Below are 16,282 nucleotides of genomic sequence, written 5' to 3'. Positions count from 1 at the left end.
GGGGAAGGAACAATGGGCCATAGAGTAAAAGTAGATCAAGCAACATCGAAGCCAATGAATAAGAAACCAGTAACCAGAATGATATCGAAGACTCGTGATCCAAAAGAAGATGAACCGTTCAAGAAGAATTGATAATGTAAACTGAGGATGATGGGGTTGTGACGGTGTAGCAAGACTTTCGAGCTTCAAAACAGGCCTTCGAATCCGGCAGGGCGGTTGCGGAACTGGCCAGCTTGTAGGTCTGCGTTTCCAGAAGCGTCGAGCACGGAGGAATCGAGGCGAGGAGCGGTCCACATTGTCTCGGGAACGCGGAGGTGCTGAGAAGACGCGCTCTTGGTGTCTATGTTCTGGAGCATCTCGAGAGATGGTTCCTCAGCGAGCACGGTGCCATCAGGATAGTCATCGTGGTTGTAATAGTCGTCGTAAAGCGTCACCACCTTGCCGGTGTCGCAGTCTTCGATGTTGATCTCGAGGCCGACTGCGATGGCAGCTGCGACGCTGAAGTCGTACCCGTTGTAGAAGGACATGAGGAGCTTGGAGAACCGCCCCGGCCGAGTGGCTTGGTCCATGATGGATACGCCAGAATCAGAGACCAGAGAGTCACTTCGCTGGGCAGACTGGCGAACAAGAGCTTGGAAGGAGCCCGAGCGGGACATTTCTTGCGAGGCCATGTCTTCCTGATGAGGATCCGCAGTCGGCGACGCAGCCATTGGCTCGGGGGCTTGGCCACAAGACCGTTGACCATCATCACTGATCGTCTCGCAGGAATATGCCGAGCTCAGGGTGTCGTCGCCTGGTCCGAGGTCGCTTCCGTGGTTGCCGGGTATATCCGCAGGTTCCGTACGTTGTTGCTTCTTCTGTCCTTCAGCCACTGCTTTTGCGACTTCGAACTCGAGGCGCCGTCTCTTCGAGGTCTTCTCGCATTCCTTCATGAGTAGATTGCGAAGAGCCTGCGTCGAGTAAGAGATCCCGAACTCGTAGAAGTTCCGCTCGGCGTTCTCGTCCAGGTGCTCTTCGACGACCAAGATCGGCTTCATCTCGTCGCTGGGAGACGTTTCTAAGACCCGGCGAGGAGGGAGAGGCACGTCGTCGCCTACGTCGTATTCGAGCTGGAGCGCAAGGCCGCAGAGGTTGCCAGAGGCGGAGACCGCAAAGCCAGTGTCGCCAGCTGTGTTACCAGGCAAGAACTTCCAGGTGTCGGTCGTCGCAGCAGAGGTCCCCTTTGTGATTGTTGGAGCATGAGCAGTGTCGGGCCAGAAACCAAGAGCAGGAGTTGCGGGAGACGAAGAACCCGAGTCGGAGTCGCCAGAGTCATACGCGTGCCCGTGATAGTTGGCAAGATCTGGACTCAAAGGAGGCGTGTAGGCAGTCGCAGCACCGTCGTTCAGGTGCCCCTCGTGGAAGGACGAGTAGAGCTTGTCTATCTCCTCGCACCGCTTCCGCTGCTCTTCCTGGCGCTGTGCAAAGCTCCGCTCGACGTTCTTCATGACTAGGTTGCGGAGCGCCTGGGTCGAGTACGAGATCCCGAGTTCGTAGAAGTTGCGGTCTGCGTCCTCGTCGAGGTGGTTTTCGTATACAATGATCGGCTTGCAGTCCTCATCGTCGACGTTCAGGGCTGAGATGGGTGGCGAGCCGGTAGGATGGCACTCGGAGCTTGCCTCCGTCGCGAGGGCAGGTCCACCGCGCTCAGCCGTAGATAACGCAAGGGGGCCACAAGATCCAACAATGTCGGCGATTTGATCGGCCGAGCCATGAGTAGGCTCGGTGAGAGATGGGGAAGGAAGGTCAGAGAGAGAACCACTAGAGAGCGGAGGCAGCGTGGCGATGGAGTCGGCAACCTTGACCTTGAGGTAACCGGCTGTCACATTGTAGCTGATACGGCAGCGGTCGCCGACCTCCGCGTTGAAGTCTCCAGCAAAGCGGACCTGTCCGCGGAGTGAGCAGTCTCCATTGCCTGCGAGAGCACCCAACTCACCCCCTTCCTGGGCTTCCCATGAGATAAAGCACTTGAGAAGTCCGATGTGACCGTGTCATCAGCCGCAGTCTTGGCAGTGCGGCATCCGAAGGCGGGTACAGACGTCCCGGACGACGCGAACTTGTCGCCCGGCAACGACGTACCGCCAATTGAGGGTTCCGGCGGATTTGCCTGTGCACACCGTCTTTGGTCAGAGTTCAGCGACAAGAAAACTCGACTCACTATTTCGTAATGCGTAGTGTGATCAGGTTTCCTAACTTCTTGATCATCGATAGGGTCCTCGAGTACGCGAGTAGGTTCGCGGATGGGGGGGTTGTCTGCATCAATGTCGTCGAGCGAGACATGACGGGCGAGACGGTCGAGAGCTGCCGCCCACAGATCACCCCGGCGAGGCTGTATCGATGCCGCCTGTGCTGAGCAGAATCTCGAAGCTGCAATGCAACATACACGCACCTCTTGTCGGAAAGAAAGGAGACCACACTTCGCGGAATTCGACGAAACTTGCGTTACGCTGGTATTACCCTCGGGGCCGAGCATCATCTCGATGTGGCGAGGGGACTTCGCACCGGCAGAGGGCGCCGGCGCGGGGGACTTCTGCGCCCTGTGTAAGTGCCGTGCATGGGAGCAGAAGTGCTACTCACGAGTGCCTTAGGGGAAGACAGTGTTTTTACCATCTGAAGGAAGGTGTTGCCGATGTTTGCCGCAACTTCATCGGCAAATTTGCTGTCGCCATCGATTTCACTGGGATCGTGCTTGTCGAGGGGGCCCGGTGGCTTGTTCATATCGAAAGTGAGGATCATCATGTCGGCCTGCCGGCCAGAGTCAACCCATGAATCATGAGGCGGCTTTAGATCGACTCACTATGTCAGCCTCAACTTTGAGAGCGGGGTCGGTTTGAAGCCACTTCGTCTTGCTTCCGACGGGGTCGGGGATGATCTCAGGCTCGGTAGGGACGGTCTCCTCCGCCGCCTCGGTCGTAGCCTTGGGGCCTACGATAGAGTCGGCTTGATCTTCGGGCAGGGCGTTCGTAGGGCGCTCGCCAGGTGTGACGATGGGAACACACGAAACCTGACTCTGCTCGGAAGCGACCGGAAGAGGGTCAATGTGAACATGTTGACGCTGGATGCAAGTCAGCCACTGTTGGTGAGAACACGATGGAGTGATCACGAACCAGAGGACTAGGAGCACTGCCCGAACGCTTGGCGGGAGGTGGGCAGTTCTGCGGAGGTGTGGCGCATCCGACGAGGGTAGATGTGCTGCTTGAGGTGCGTTGCTGAACCATTCCCGGGAGGAGGAGCCGAAGAGGCGGGCGAGGGGTGGAGGTGTTGTGCGATTCTTCGTCTTCCGATTCTGGAGAAGCATTGTAGAGCCGGAGGATGTAGATGGCTGCGAAGAGGAAAATGGCAAATAAGATTACGACGATAGCAGCATAGACGATGATCTGCTTTCTGTCTCCGATGGACGCGAAGAGAGAGGACATTCCAGAAGGAGCGGACGGAGGCGAGGACAGGACGGGAGCCATCCTGGCCAACCCCGTGGAGGGTAAGGACTCAGCTTGAGGACGTCGGACTGGTGAGAGGAGCAGACAAGGAGTGATTGCGCAGAGGGCTCACATTTATACTGTATTCGTGGGCTGACATGGTTGCGTTCGCCAGCCGCTAGGCTTATTCAAAATGTCGCCCATTCTTCTGTCAGCTCCCAGATTGGACCCTGTCGAATGGAATAAAATGGGGGTTAGTTCACTGAGCGGGGCCCAATGGTAGAACGTAGTATCAGGAATCCTCAAGTTACTAGCCACACCGTTGCGCACTGGCAGATCTGGCCAGTATTCCGCAGCATTGGCAGGGTACAGCATATAGACAGCTGCGATGATCTTTCCATCAAGCATGAGCAAAATGAATCACAGACATACTTGAATGCGCTGGGTTGCTAAGTATGCAGACGGGATTCGTGTCTCCCCATGGCACTACCAGACCGCGGTTGGCCGCCGTCGGGTTGGACGAGGGCGCGTACAATGCACGTGCTGGGAGAGACAGGAGACTGGTTCATCTAGCAATCAACGAACCGGATCGGCTACGTGTGTCATCGCGGGGCGCGGTTGTCAGCACGTCTGACAGCGCACCGCACCAACGACGCACACTGTGCGCACAGAAGTGCTTGCCTTTCTTCGCTCGGAAAGGACATCTTATGCCCCACTTTCTCAGCGAGGCTGCAGAGCATCTCAGACCCCGGCCCTCTCTAAGCTTAGAAACTTTGGATTTAAATTGCGACGCGTCCACTGGCAACGCCCATCACATAAATGAAGGGGTCCTGCCGCCGCATCTGTGCTCTCGACAGAAGACCGGCATGTGTTTCCTGCTTCGCGTCATCCCGGTGAGAATCGTTCGACACAGACTCCGCTGATATATAAATCCCAGCGTTCGTACCTCGCTTGAGCTGCTCATATCGCCTGCTCTGCTGCTCATTCTAATCCGCGACGGGTCTGTCGGTCTGCACATACAGCACACATGGAGCAACCGTTCACCTTGTCCGTGCCGGACTCGGAGATCGAGCTGCTGCGCAAGAAGCTCGAGTTAACGCGTCTGCCCGACGAGCTAGATGATGCCAGCTGGAACTATGGCGTACCATTGGCAGATGTCCGGAGGATGGTTGAGTACTGGAAGGACGGCTATGACTGGAGAAAAGCCGAGGCCGAGATCAACACCCTGCCACAATACACCAGAGACATCGAGGTAGACGGGTTCAGCGCGCTGAATATTCACTACGTCCACCAGAAGAGCACGGTCGAGAACGCAGTACCTCTGCTCTTCGTCCATGGATGTAAGCATCCAAGGACCTCTGATACGTAGCTAATTGATACACTTCGCAGGGCCAGGACACTTCCTCGAAGCCAAGAAGATGCTCCCACTGCTGACTGCTGCGTCGAAAGAGCACCCTGCCTTCCACGTTGTCGCACTCAGCTTGCCAAACTTTGGCTTCTCGGAGGCCGTGACAAAGAAAGGCTTTGGCGCACACCACTACGCGGAGGTACGCGTGCTCGTCGGTCGCCGTGCAGAGATACTTGATGCATCACCGAATGTTACATCCCCAGGTATGCAACAAACTCATGCTCGCACTGGGATACAAGGAGTATGGTAGGTCAACAGATCCCTCACCTGTCTACGCTATTTGGGCTCAATCATTATCATCCGACAGTCGTGCAGGGCGGTGACTGGGGCTACTTCGTGAATGGCATCTCTTGACGAATCTACGCACCGAGCACTGATACAGTGTGACCCAGATCGGTAAAGTATTGGCCGCTGATTATGGCCACAAAACCGTCAAAGCCTGGCATACCAACATGCCCGTGTACGTCCCTATCCTTCCTATACCTATACTTATAACCACCTGCTCACCCACTCACCCTCCCACGATCCAGAGCAGGCCCCCCAAGCGTCTGGACACATCCCGGGCGCTTCCTCGCCTTCCTCGGGTCTCTCGCACTGCCCTGGTCCGCGCGCGACAAGGCCGGGATCGCGCGCACGCTGAACACACGAAAACGGGGCATGGGCTACTTCAAGGAGCAGTCCACGCAGCCGCAGACGCTGGGCTACAGCCTCGCAGACTCGCCCGCGGGCCTGCTCGCGTGGATCTACGAGAAGCTTGTCCACTGGACGGATGAGTACCCGTGGACGGACGACGAAGGTGCGTGTTTCGCGCCATCGACGGCGGAGACGGATGCTGAGCACGGAAGTTAGTGCTCACCTGGATATCCGTCTACTGGTTCTCGCGTGCGGGGCCCGCTGCATCCGTGCGGATCTACTACGAAGTCGCTGGCAAGGGTGCCATCCCTGTCACCGACGTACCCTGGAGCTCTATCCCCCTCGGGCTCTCTTACTTCCCCAAGGAGTTGGCGGTCGTCCCCAAGCTGTGCGTGTCTTTCCTTCCTGCTACACCCCGCCCTCAGTCCTGCACACTGATCACGTTCCGATGGTATTGGCAGGTGGGCACGCGCGCTCGGCAACGTCGTGCACGAGTCGGACCACGAGCGCGGCGGGCACTTTGCTGCGTTCGAGCGGCCGGAGGACCTCGCGAACGACGTGCGCGCGATGTTTGGGAAGGGTGGTCCAGCGTATGGTGTCGTGCCAGGAAAGGATGGTTTTGCGTAATTGCGTTCAATCTCTTGCGTACTACTTGGCTCTGTTGACCGTCCGTGTGCTTGTTATCTAGCCCTGTTATCCGTTCGAAGCTGTAGCACTGGAGGGATTGAGGCCTGCCCTTATGAAGGACATCCTTCGAAGCGCACTCTGGCATCTTGTCAATTAAATGATACGTGACGCGAAGCCTATGTACAGTAGTCCATGAAGGCAGCACGCAGAAGGCCATCCAGGTTTCCCTAGCAACAAAGATACAACGACTGTGTTATACGACTATGACTCTGCTTTTGCGCGTTTTGCCATCGCGTACAATGCGTCGTGATCTGGGCTTTCATCCACGAGAGCGCGGAACATCCCATCCTGACGTTCGAGTAGCGCGCTAGGTTCTCCATACTCGACCTGCCGGTACGGTGTCAGTTGTCGTGCACATGCGGGCACCTATATAATGCCACTCACTATATGACCAGCGTCGAGGACCATCTGAACAACATGTGAGCATGTCACAAAGAGTAATGAAGAATGCGCTCACAATCTTGTCGGCATCCATGATAGTCTGCAGTCTGTGAGCTACGATGAGCACCGTTGCACCCCTATCCAATTCCTTGCGCAGCGACGATTGAATGGCAGTATCCGTTGCGTAGTCTGTCAAACGAGTGTTACAGACATGGAAGACAGGAATCCTATGTGCACGCACCGATTGCCGATGTAGCTGGACACGCACGATGTCAGCCAGAGATGACCTACTGACAGAACCAAGTACATACCTTCGTCTAGGATGAGTAGCTTGCTCTGACGTATGATAGCTCTGGCCAATGCGACGATCTGGCGCTGGCCCACGGAGAGGTTGTTCCCTCCACCGGCAATTGAGGTGTCGAGTGTTATCTTCCCTTCAGTCAAGCCGTTTTGCAGGGAGAAGAGTCCGGCGGATTGAAGTGCGTCATTTAGCACTGCATCGTCGTACTGCTGAAACGGATCGAGATTCTGACGCAAGGTCCCGCTCAGAAGCTCCGGCTTGTTTGCGCGTGAGATATTGGAATGAACATCTACGTTTGCTGACATACCGACTGTGGAATGATGGTAATGCTGGATCGGAGAGCATCAAGGTTGACTTTGTCCGTCGCAACGCCGTCGTAGTACACCTTGCCCTCCGTTTGAATGCAGCGCAATAGCGCGAGTGCAAGGGTGCTCTGCAATTTATCTCATCAGTTGGGGGTCTTTCATAAATCACGACATTTACCCACCTTTCCACTGCCAGTTCGACCGACTAGCCAGATTGTAAGCTATGTGTCATGACGAAGAAGGGGGGAACATACCTATGCCGACACGTTCACCTGACCTTGCCTCGAATGAGAGCTCGTGAAGTACCCGTGGTCCGTTCTATGCCAGTCAGACGGAATTCAGGCTTCAAACGGGTCGGCGGACTGACTTCTGAATAGCGAGCGGATAGCTTGTCAACCCGCAGGTTACCGCTTGCAGGCCAGTAAGCCGGGGGGATGCCATCTGTCGTCGGCTTAGGTTCATGCTCTATGTCCAAATACTGCTTGATTCGCTCCAAACTTTCGTGACGTTGAGTAACACGCCCAACCGACAATATGTTGCATTTACCTGTTGCCTAGTTGATCTTAGTGTTAGTCACAACGTATCCGAGTAGCTAATCGCACGCATACCTGACACCTCCAGTCTGTTGAATATTCTGACAAACCAGAGAATTTGACCGCTGAAACCGACTACAGAGGTCATATGAGCATGGAATAAGTGGCATCGCCGATTACACACTGACCTGCCATTACCAAAGAGAAGCCGACGTTTGAGGCGGTATTCGTTATCCCGTATACAAGGTACGCTGCTAAACTTGAAGTGAAGAGTGCAGCTAGCGCGACCATTCGTATTCCCACCCAGCTGAGAGAATAGTGAGATAGAATGGAAGTCGTAGAGACGTCCAGCGTACCGGTTCAGATTCCAGAACGATCTAGCCGCGCGCGTGTAGCGGTTGATACGTACGTACGACTCCCTTTTGAATGATTCCTGGGCACCGTAGGCACGAATGGACGCTGTGATAGGTTATACTAAATGTCAAGACATTAGCAATGAAAAGACGGTCTATCACGTACTGATGCCTGCAAATGCAGCTGCGAAGTGACCCAGTACAGGTGACCTCGTATTGCTCATTTCACGTTTGACGGAAAGCTGGGCCTTCATGTACATCTTCCCGATCCAACTGCCCAAAAAAGCGATGATCATTCCAGGGATAGCGAAGATGGGCGATATCAGCATGACACCGCCGAGCTTCAGTAGCATGTAGGTGCCCATCTCGAGGATCACCCCTACCCATTTGCCGATCTCGTCATCCACTACCTGGAGTGAGTGATTAATTGCCGGATGGGCAACATTTCTGCTCACCAGCTTGGATATCTTGAGTACAACGTGCAATGACTCTGGCCGATGGTGTTTTGTCCAACCATCTGACAGCTGGTCAGCACCGATCCGTGAACGACGGTAATCAAGTCCATACCTCAGTGTCGCAGAAAAAACGGAAGAGACCAAGCTGCGATGCATGATCTTCGATGCTCGCAGAGTTCCCATAGTATAGACGGCGAATGCCGTTATGTAAAAGCCAATCGATGCTACCATTATGGCACAGTATCCGAGGAGGTAACTGTGAGTGGTATGAGCCATGACGTCGAAGCGGGAAACCTTTGAAAGCAACCTACAGTGGGGCACGCACTTCGGAGGCATCACGCTCCTCGTATTGCCGAGCCCAATATCCAAGGAACCAGGTTTGCAGGTTGCTGAGAATATTGAATACGACAAGGCTGGCCATGACACCGAGCCAGAAGAGCGACTGATGTCCTCCGCCAAGAGAATTGACATAGAGCTTCACTAATGTTCGGCGACGTTGAGAAAGCCCCTGGGGTCACGATTGGAATGCATGACATACTGGCTGACCAACCAACATGGCCGACTTCGACTTCCTCCTCGATCACTAATCTGCCATCGACCTTTTGCGCCGCCTCGTCTGGTATTTCTTCGACCTCAGATTCCCCTTTAGCCACTTCTTGGCCTTCTGTTGCGACCTCGGCGGCAAGTCTGCTGTCATGTTCTAGTGCGCTTGCAATGGAGTCTTCGCCAGAAACGCGGCCATCTAGCCCGACTGCAACAACATAGTCGGCGATGGGACTAGCCAATGTGACGTTGTGCGTCTGCTTATCAGTTGTACATCTACCCTTCTCTTTGAAGAAGAATGCAACGCACGACTAGGATGACCGTTCGCCCATGAACAAGTTCGCCTTTCAGACACTTCTCTATAATCCACCGGGATGTATGCACGTCTAAAGCTGCCAGAATCTGAGCGCGTTAGAGCGAGTCAGAAACTCGTATGCAAGTGTTGGACTCACATCATCCAAGAGCAAAATCTGTGCCTTCGAGTAGATAGCGCGAGCGAGCGTTATGCGCGCCTGCGAAGAGTATGTCAGGTCGAGCTTCCACGTATACGTGAGTAACTCAAAAAGGAGATACCTTCTGCCCGCCGCTAGTAAATATGTGTGAGCACTGAACATCGATGATTTGACGAACCATGAGGCGTACCTAAGAGTGATGCCTTTCTCTCCCACCTCTGTGAGATCGCCAGCGACGAACAATTCCAAATCGCGCTTTAGTGCACATTGCTCAAGCACTGTATAGGCAAATGAGAGGTGCACTATTGTTGATGTCCAGAGGTCACGCACCCGTTTGGTATCGCCGTTCCTCGTACGGAGCTCCGAAGAGGATGTTGTCCTGTCAATAAACCAGGCGTTAGATGACGAGGCAAACACTGACTGCGTAGTTACTCTGATCGTTTCATTTTGCACCCAGGACTCCTGAGCTGCATACGCAACACCGCCAGAACGTGGAAGACTACGCAAGGAATCAGCTGTCAAAGGAACATAGTGCATCTCTCCCAGGATGGCCATCAACAAGGATGTCTTGCCAGCTCCTGTCGGGCCTACGACGAGATTAACGCAACCTCGTTTGAAGAGGACGTCGCCATCGACACGTAACTTGAAATGCCTTCGTCCTAACCCCGATGCAGGGGCTACAGAGTCGTCCTGGGTCCAAGTGAAGGCCGCGTTCCTAACTCCGATCAGGTTTTCGTCGCCGCTGCTGGACAGTGCAAGGGACGATTGATTGTTCTCAGGCGCGTCTACGAAGTCGTCGAGAAGCTCCGTCTGTAGGATGAGTTGAGCCCCACCTGCCGTTCAGACTGCATGATGACTAACCGACCTTGTGCAAGAATTCATTCATGCGATCGAGCGCGACCTTGGCTGCGGATGGACGCCCTCAGCGACAGTACGCGCAAATTCAACGAGATACATACCTGATATGAACCCGGGAATCATACCCATCATATTGTGCATCAGTCCTGTGAATGTCTCAAAGACTAGAGTCGGTTAGCAAATGCTTCCAATTTGTTGACTTCTGTACATACCTGCTATGGAGGAAAACACAACGGATGCTGACGAACGTTTCATGAGATGGGTACGAGTAGCTCAGGTGATGAGCTCCTACCCGTCAATTCGCGCTTCATGCCCATCGTATACGTAGCATAGGTCACTATCATCGTCAACAAAGGGATTAGGTCGCTGGGTGAGTGCGCTAGTCAGTTTTCTGGTCATATCAGCTTCGCGGAAACGGACTTGAGGTTGTCATTGATGATGTTCAACAGCTTTGATCTCTTGATCCAAGCGAGTTCGTCGTTCCGCTTCTCTGAGAGCTGCTGTTCGATGTGTTCCTCCCACGCAAAGAACTTGATCATGCGGACAACATTCATCGCTAGGTATTACAATCTCAGTACCACTGACACCGTACAGAGTATGTTCACTTACCTTCAGTCACCGTCTGAACACGAGCATCCGTCTGTCCCACGTGGTCTCAGCAAATGTTTGATCTGCAGAGACAGTGAGGACTCACCTTCTTCATCTTCTCGACCACTGCATCGTGAATCGCACCAGACATCATCCCTGGCGCAGGCAGCAGGATGATAATCGTCGCCAGACCGACGAAAGCGCTAGTGACGTGCATTAGCAGCTATTGCATCACGTAGGTTCCTCAACGCACCTCCAGCCCAAGATCGAGTACAGGAACCAAATACAGAGGACAATCTCCAGAGGAAACTTGACCACTAGCGCGCCATGAGTCTTCAACAAGTATATAGGCGGAAAGGAGATACATACGGAAGTAGAGGAAGTCGACTCCCCGGGACACGGACGCGAAATCGGAGGTGACAAGATTGTTAACTTTACCGGTCAAGTTTCTTGTCTTTCCGCTGTCCTTCGAGGATTTTGCAGGCGCATCGCCTTCAGATGTGGGGGCGTCGGGGACCTCCGCCGTCATCCGCATGCGCAGGGCATGGTTGAAGATCAGTTGGGTGATAACGGCTTCGGCACGGACCAACAGCCTTGTCTATGGAATGATGCGTTGAGCGTGTGTGTGGATGAGAGACGTCGTACGCACTCCTTGGAAGGTGTACCCTTGGTGGCATATGTTTTCGGCAATTGGGCCACAGAACAGCGTCAATATCCAGAACCAAGGGTGGACGGGTGCACCCTTTCCACCAGTCTCGATATAACTGCACCGTTGTCAGACATACGACATTTGTTGGTTGATTTAGCTGAAGGACATACTCGAGAAGGTATCTGATACTGAGAGGTGAAACGAACTTGAAGATAGCCTGTGATCAGAGTCAGTCTACCATCGACGAGATGCAGGCTTCGTAGCATACGCTGCCTGCCAAAGGGAAGGCCATCGTGATCCACTGCACATCTGTTTGAAGTTTTAAATGAGCCATGGTATGAAGACTCGAAGCCGGGCTAATGATACGCACGCCACGCTTTCCAAATACTCCACAGTAGATGCCTCTTCTTCTTCGACTGGAGCGGGTCAAGTTCCTAAAAGACCATCCATGACTCTCATTTCTCGTGCACACAAGGACTGAACATACGTGAAGGCTCTCTTTCAATAGGTTCTCAGCATCGTCGGAGTCGGCCAGTGGCGGCAGCTTTTCCAGCGGAAGATGCTCTACGCGCGAAGCGTCCTTGATGGTCTCGTCAACAAAGAACCAAAAAACAAATGACAACCACGACGTCGTTTGCTCCGCTGCAGGATTGGGCCACGGGTTCTGCACACGGTTCAATCAGCTACGACAGGCTACATATGTCAGTCTGAAGTCAGCTTACCTGAGGGTCAACGGGCAAGTAGGGATGCGGGATGGTCAGAGGTATTATCACACCGCTGACGGTGAGCAGCGCGAAGCGAGCCCAGAACAGGGGTCCTTCTGGGGCGTCCAATGGTTCCAAGTTGTACGTCGCAAGAGGCCATATATCCCGATATGCGTATACGATCCAGGTGACGAGAAGTACGATGTTGAGGTGCCGTACAGCCACCACGCTGAGACGCGTTTTGAATAACGCGACCGCGAAACTGAGCACGCACGCATATAGCTAATGTGGCAGTGAGTCAATGACGGCCAGGGACGGGCGGGAGGCGAACGCACATAGACTGCAGGCACACCAGCATACAACGCCGCGAGGACGTCGTGCAGCTCGTTTGGGACGAGTAGATCCGGTCGCGCGCGGGCGGCAGACACCATCGACAACGCGAACAGAGCAAGACACGACAAGGCCCGGACGACGTTCAAAGCGAATATTGTGAGTCCTCCGCGCTCAGTTGTCCATCGCGAGAGCTCTGAGCGATTCTGCAGAGGGGCTGCGCGTGCTTCGTCCAGACTAGCCTATCAAGTCATGAGCATCAAAGAGCCTTGTGAGTTATGGCATGCCATACCTTGTTGACTCTTGTACGCCGCAAACGCAGAGCCAGTTGCAGGAGAAGTACTAGCAGCGACACGACCGCCGCGACGACAGGGAGTGCGAGCGACGCTTCTGCGGTGCTGACCCTGGTCTGTCAGGCATTGACACAATAACTAGGAGAAAGACGAACATACTCAGGCAGGGTGCTTGGCGCAATCGCCACGGTACCTGTTCCACCAAACGTTGAAGAGAGAGGCACTTGTTTCGCGACGCTCATGATGCTCTGGACTACTCTAGATCTGCAAAGAGCGGTTTCCTGAACGCAGTCAGTACTCAGGCTAGTGAGCCGCGTAATGCAGCTTGGCGGGCGTCGAGGATTAGACTGGTCCGTCAACTCTCGAAAGCGGGAGTTCACTCTTGGATGACGACGTCGTGCATGAGTCGAGGTTCCTACCAACAGTTAATAACACCCCGGAGCCGCGATGACCGCTAGTACATATCAATTGCGTGCGACTTCGCCGATGCATGAATTATTCAATTAATAATGTATCGCGCTGGCGATAACGATAGTATGACGGCCATCAATGACCGTCGCGGTGCCAGATCAAAATTCATGGCAGGTGTCGGAGATGTTGCAGTAACATAGATCAGGAGACGAACTGGCCTGTGCTGCGTGGCGGAAAAGGTTGCCTGGAATGTGAGTGCTGCGATAAATGATGGTTGTTTAGGTCGCGGGCATCGAGAGCGGCGTGGAGAAGAGAAACCAGGAGAAACGCCCTGAACACAGTGCTGAGTGAACTACATCCGTATGGTGCGCACCCCGCGGCTCGTCCTCGCCCCTCCGGGCCCGGGGCGTCCCAGCTTCCTCCTGGGACGCTGATGTAGTGGAAATAAGTACATGATCCTTGATTGATCCTAAGCGCGAATCTGAGAGTCCGGGATCGTCGGAGCCGCGCGACGCGTCGGTGGCTGTCACCTCCACTGCTGGCAGGGCGCGTCACTCCTCTCACCATGTAATAAACTGAGCTTTTTAAGTACTTAATAAAATCATAGGACAGGAAACAATTATTCAGCCCACGTGAATCTACCAAGCACAAGCACCATACACTGCAAATCGCTTCTCCAGGGGTAACTCATACATACATTTGTTTCCCAGCTTCTCACTTCAACGTGGTATCTCCTCAAACGAGCGGCTTCTCGGTCGACTGCACGGCGGGGTCGAGAGGGGGCGCAGTCGTGCCGACGCCAGTAGACGCAGTGCCGAAGTCCGCGGGCTTCGCAGTCTGGGTCTCCTTGAGGCGCTTCGCTTCCTCGTGAATGTCGAGAACCTGCTTCGACGTCGTTGTGTAGAATTGGAAGACCGTCTTGCCCCATGGCGAGGAGATCGCACGGGTATAGTACTGAGTCGAGCAGTCAGCACTATCAAATAGGGTGGGACTGTGAAGGTACGCACATCGGATGCCTGCTTGGAGTAGCCCTTCTGTTCATCGAGCGCCTTAGCCTGCTGCGTCGCCTGAGCGACCTTCTCCTGGACGTGCCCCGAGATGGTCTTGTCTTGCCCGACAACCTTCTGGCCGAGAGTGCCGTCGATTGACTTCATGTAGTTAAGGAAGCGCGACGAAATGCCGTGCTTGTTGTCGAGCTCGATTGCGCGCTGGAGGATGTGGTCGTGTAGCTGGTAGCCCTTAGCGAGGTACTCTGCGGCGACTGGGCGAACGTCAGCAACTGGAGACCCTTAACAGGATCACTCACTGGCTGCGCGAGGCTTATCGCTCTGCTCGATGTGAGCGCCCTCGCCTGCAGAAGTCGGCCTCTCATCGGTGTGCTCATTCTCACTCGTTACCGTCAGCGTTGAGCCGTCGAGGCTGCCGCCGTTGAGCATCAGCGCTGTCTTTGCAGCGGACGACTTCTCGAAGTGGACGGTAGCAGCCTGCTTCCCAGCATCGTGCTCGATGGAAGAGATCTTTCCGCAGAACCTATAATTTTTCTCTGAGCGGGAACACAGGATCGAAACGATCAGCTGGATACTCACGAGAAGAACTCATGGAGGTGCTCCTGAGTCGTGGATGGAGAGAGGTTGGAAACCTGTAAGCCGTCGTTAGATGTGCTGGTGCTACAGAAGAGGTAGAGATTTGCGCACTTGGACGGTGTAGGTAGACATGATGGTCGTTAGAAGAGGAAAGGATTGTGCCGGCCATGGCGACTGGGCTTGTCTTTTGAATCGACCAAGATCGCCTTGGGCGAGCCTCGCGCCACTGCCAGTGACGTCGTGTGTAGCGCCCCCACGTGGCACACAGGCGCCCAGTGGCGCCTGGGCCATGTCGGACAACGCCACCTCGCGTGCCGTCCTAGTCAACGTCCAACTTCCTCAGTCTGCTGCAAGAGTCATGGCAAGCAGAAAGACCCCACTGCGCGTCAGGGCAAATTTTCACGCCGGCTATCTGGAGGAAAGATTGGATATCCAACATATACTCACGAAGTATCCGCAGTGGAAAACGAAACGAGATCAGTAGAATAGCGTCGTTATCCGACACCTTTCTAAAGTGTTTTCTGTCACTTTCCACGGCATATCCACTGACACCCCGGGATGGCTGCACGCCCCTAGCTCTCACGCTCACTCACTGTTCCGAATGAGATCATTGTTGTGTACAGGATGTCATTTCCCAGCCGCGAACTAAGTGTGCTACATATACAATGTATTGTACAAATGGGGCCTGATTGGACTTCAGCGTATCTATGTCTCCAAGACGGGAACTCAATACTGCACGCAGAAACCCAATTACTGATCCAAAGTAGCGCTCCAGGTACACATTCCTTGAGCCAAGTGCGCACGTACCACATACTGAGTCTGTCTCGGCCACCTGGGTCGGGTACCGGTGCTATTTGCTCTGAGAGTGAGTGGCAGTCTGCAGCAATCAGTAAGACAACATCTGACCTTCATCCGTGCGTCGCAGTCGCCTCCGCAGGTGAGCTGCCGTCGTTGTCGCGCCCCCGTGACCGTGTGTTGCCGTTCCTGCCCCGCGCCTGGTCGCCGACCCCCGCTCCGAGTTGCCATTATCCCCGCTCCCGCCCCGCTGCCCCATCCATCTTCTCACGGCTGCTCACCCGCAACCTCCATCAGGACCACCCCCTTCTCTCTCCAGAATGCGGTCGCGCTCGTTCGCTCGACGGGCGCATGACATCCGCGCATGCCAACTGAAAGCCAATCTAACGAACCATCACGCTCCTCACTGATTATAAAGATGGAGAGCGTGACTTTACTGACCTCGGTGTTGAATGACCATCGCATTGTCGCTCTGCGTTGTATGCACCGCAATAAGAAGTCCTGTAGTACTACAGTAGTAGTAATCATAGGTTTCATCCAAACCATCGGTAGGACGTACCACTAG

General features: G+C 54.4%; 4 protein-coding genes across 4 annotated transcripts; 1 reads left to right on the top strand and 3 right to left on the bottom strand.

Annotated features, from left to right (window-relative positions):
• Nucleotides 1-103: 103 nt before the first annotated feature.
• On the bottom strand, nt 104-3,841 carry C8Q71DRAFT_396301 (uncharacterized protein). The gene is made up of 8 exons (XM_047918296.1): nt 3,589-3,841; nt 3,147-3,529; nt 2,837-3,094; nt 2,617-2,784; nt 2,429-2,569; nt 2,198-2,368; nt 1,976-2,146; nt 104-1,925 (listed from the first exon to the last, which is right to left on the bottom strand). Exons 2-8 carry the CDS (start codon nt 3,495-3,497, stop codon nt 186-188), a joined length of 3,000 nt encoding a protein of 999 aa, XP_047773094.1. The 5' UTR covers nt 3,498-3,529; nt 3,589-3,841; the 3' UTR covers nt 104-185.
• Nucleotides 3,842-4,108: 267 nt separating this feature from the next.
• C8Q71DRAFT_887894 (Alpha/Beta hydrolase protein) lies at nt 4,109-6,123 on the top strand (the record flags this gene model as incomplete). The annotated part of the gene is made up of 8 exons (XM_047928603.1): nt 4,109-4,795; nt 4,845-5,002; nt 5,067-5,109; nt 5,171-5,199; nt 5,256-5,323; nt 5,394-5,659; nt 5,713-5,884; nt 5,958-6,123. Exons 1-8 carry the CDS (start codon nt 4,483-4,485, stop codon nt 6,121-6,123), a joined length of 1,215 nt encoding a protein of 404 aa, XP_047773093.1. The 5' UTR covers nt 4,109-4,482.
• Nucleotides 6,124-6,384: 261 nt separating this feature from the next.
• Nucleotides 6,385-13,170, bottom strand: C8Q71DRAFT_887891 (uncharacterized protein; the record flags this gene model as incomplete). Its single annotated transcript, XM_047928602.1, has 42 exons — nt 6,385-6,510; nt 6,568-6,591; nt 6,641-6,753; nt 6,806-6,820; nt 6,876-7,122; nt 7,173-7,298; nt 7,353-7,375; nt 7,425-7,488; nt 7,538-7,667; nt 7,717-7,723; nt 7,779-7,838; nt 7,892-8,010; nt 8,060-8,162; nt 8,223-8,462; nt 8,512-8,573; nt 8,624-8,767; nt 8,823-8,991; nt 9,050-9,311; nt 9,364-9,456; nt 9,507-9,566; nt 9,628-9,640; nt 9,697-9,784; nt 9,837-9,885; nt 9,939-10,316; nt 10,372-10,412; nt 10,466-10,528; nt 10,577-10,603; nt 10,657-10,730; nt 10,785-10,920; nt 10,974-11,004; nt 11,059-11,155; nt 11,206-11,269; nt 11,322-11,550; nt 11,602-11,716; nt 11,772-11,818; nt 11,870-11,910; nt 11,972-12,035; nt 12,089-12,265; nt 12,324-12,587; nt 12,641-12,877; nt 12,928-13,033; nt 13,088-13,170. The coding sequence occupies 42 exons, from the start codon at nt 13,168-13,170 to the stop codon at nt 6,385-6,387; spliced, it is 4,611 nt and encodes a 1,536-aa protein (XP_047773092.1).
• Nucleotides 13,171-13,907: 737 nt separating this feature from the next.
• Nucleotides 13,908-15,120, bottom strand: C8Q71DRAFT_789338 (uncharacterized protein). Its single transcript, XM_047925254.1, has 5 exons — nt 15,034-15,120; nt 14,926-14,978; nt 14,646-14,869; nt 14,347-14,600; nt 13,908-14,293 (listed from the first exon to the last, which is right to left on the bottom strand). The coding sequence occupies exons 1-5, from the start codon at nt 15,052-15,054 to the stop codon at nt 14,075-14,077; spliced, it is 771 nt and encodes a 256-aa protein (XP_047773091.1). The 5' UTR covers nt 15,055-15,120; the 3' UTR covers nt 13,908-14,074.
• Between the last annotated feature and the right edge of the window lie 1,162 nt (nt 15,121-16,282).

Source organism: Rhodofomes roseus (assembly GCF_022264815.1).
Source record: "Rhodofomes roseus strain CIRM-BRFM 1785 chromosome Unknown C8Q71scaffold_36, whole genome shotgun sequence".
In the NCBI taxonomy this organism is placed as follows: Eukaryota; Fungi; Basidiomycota; class Agaricomycetes; order Polyporales; family Fomitopsidaceae; genus Rhodofomes; species Rhodofomes roseus.
Note: the sequence above shows the minus strand (reverse complement) of the source record. Positions and strands in the feature narration are given on the sequence as shown.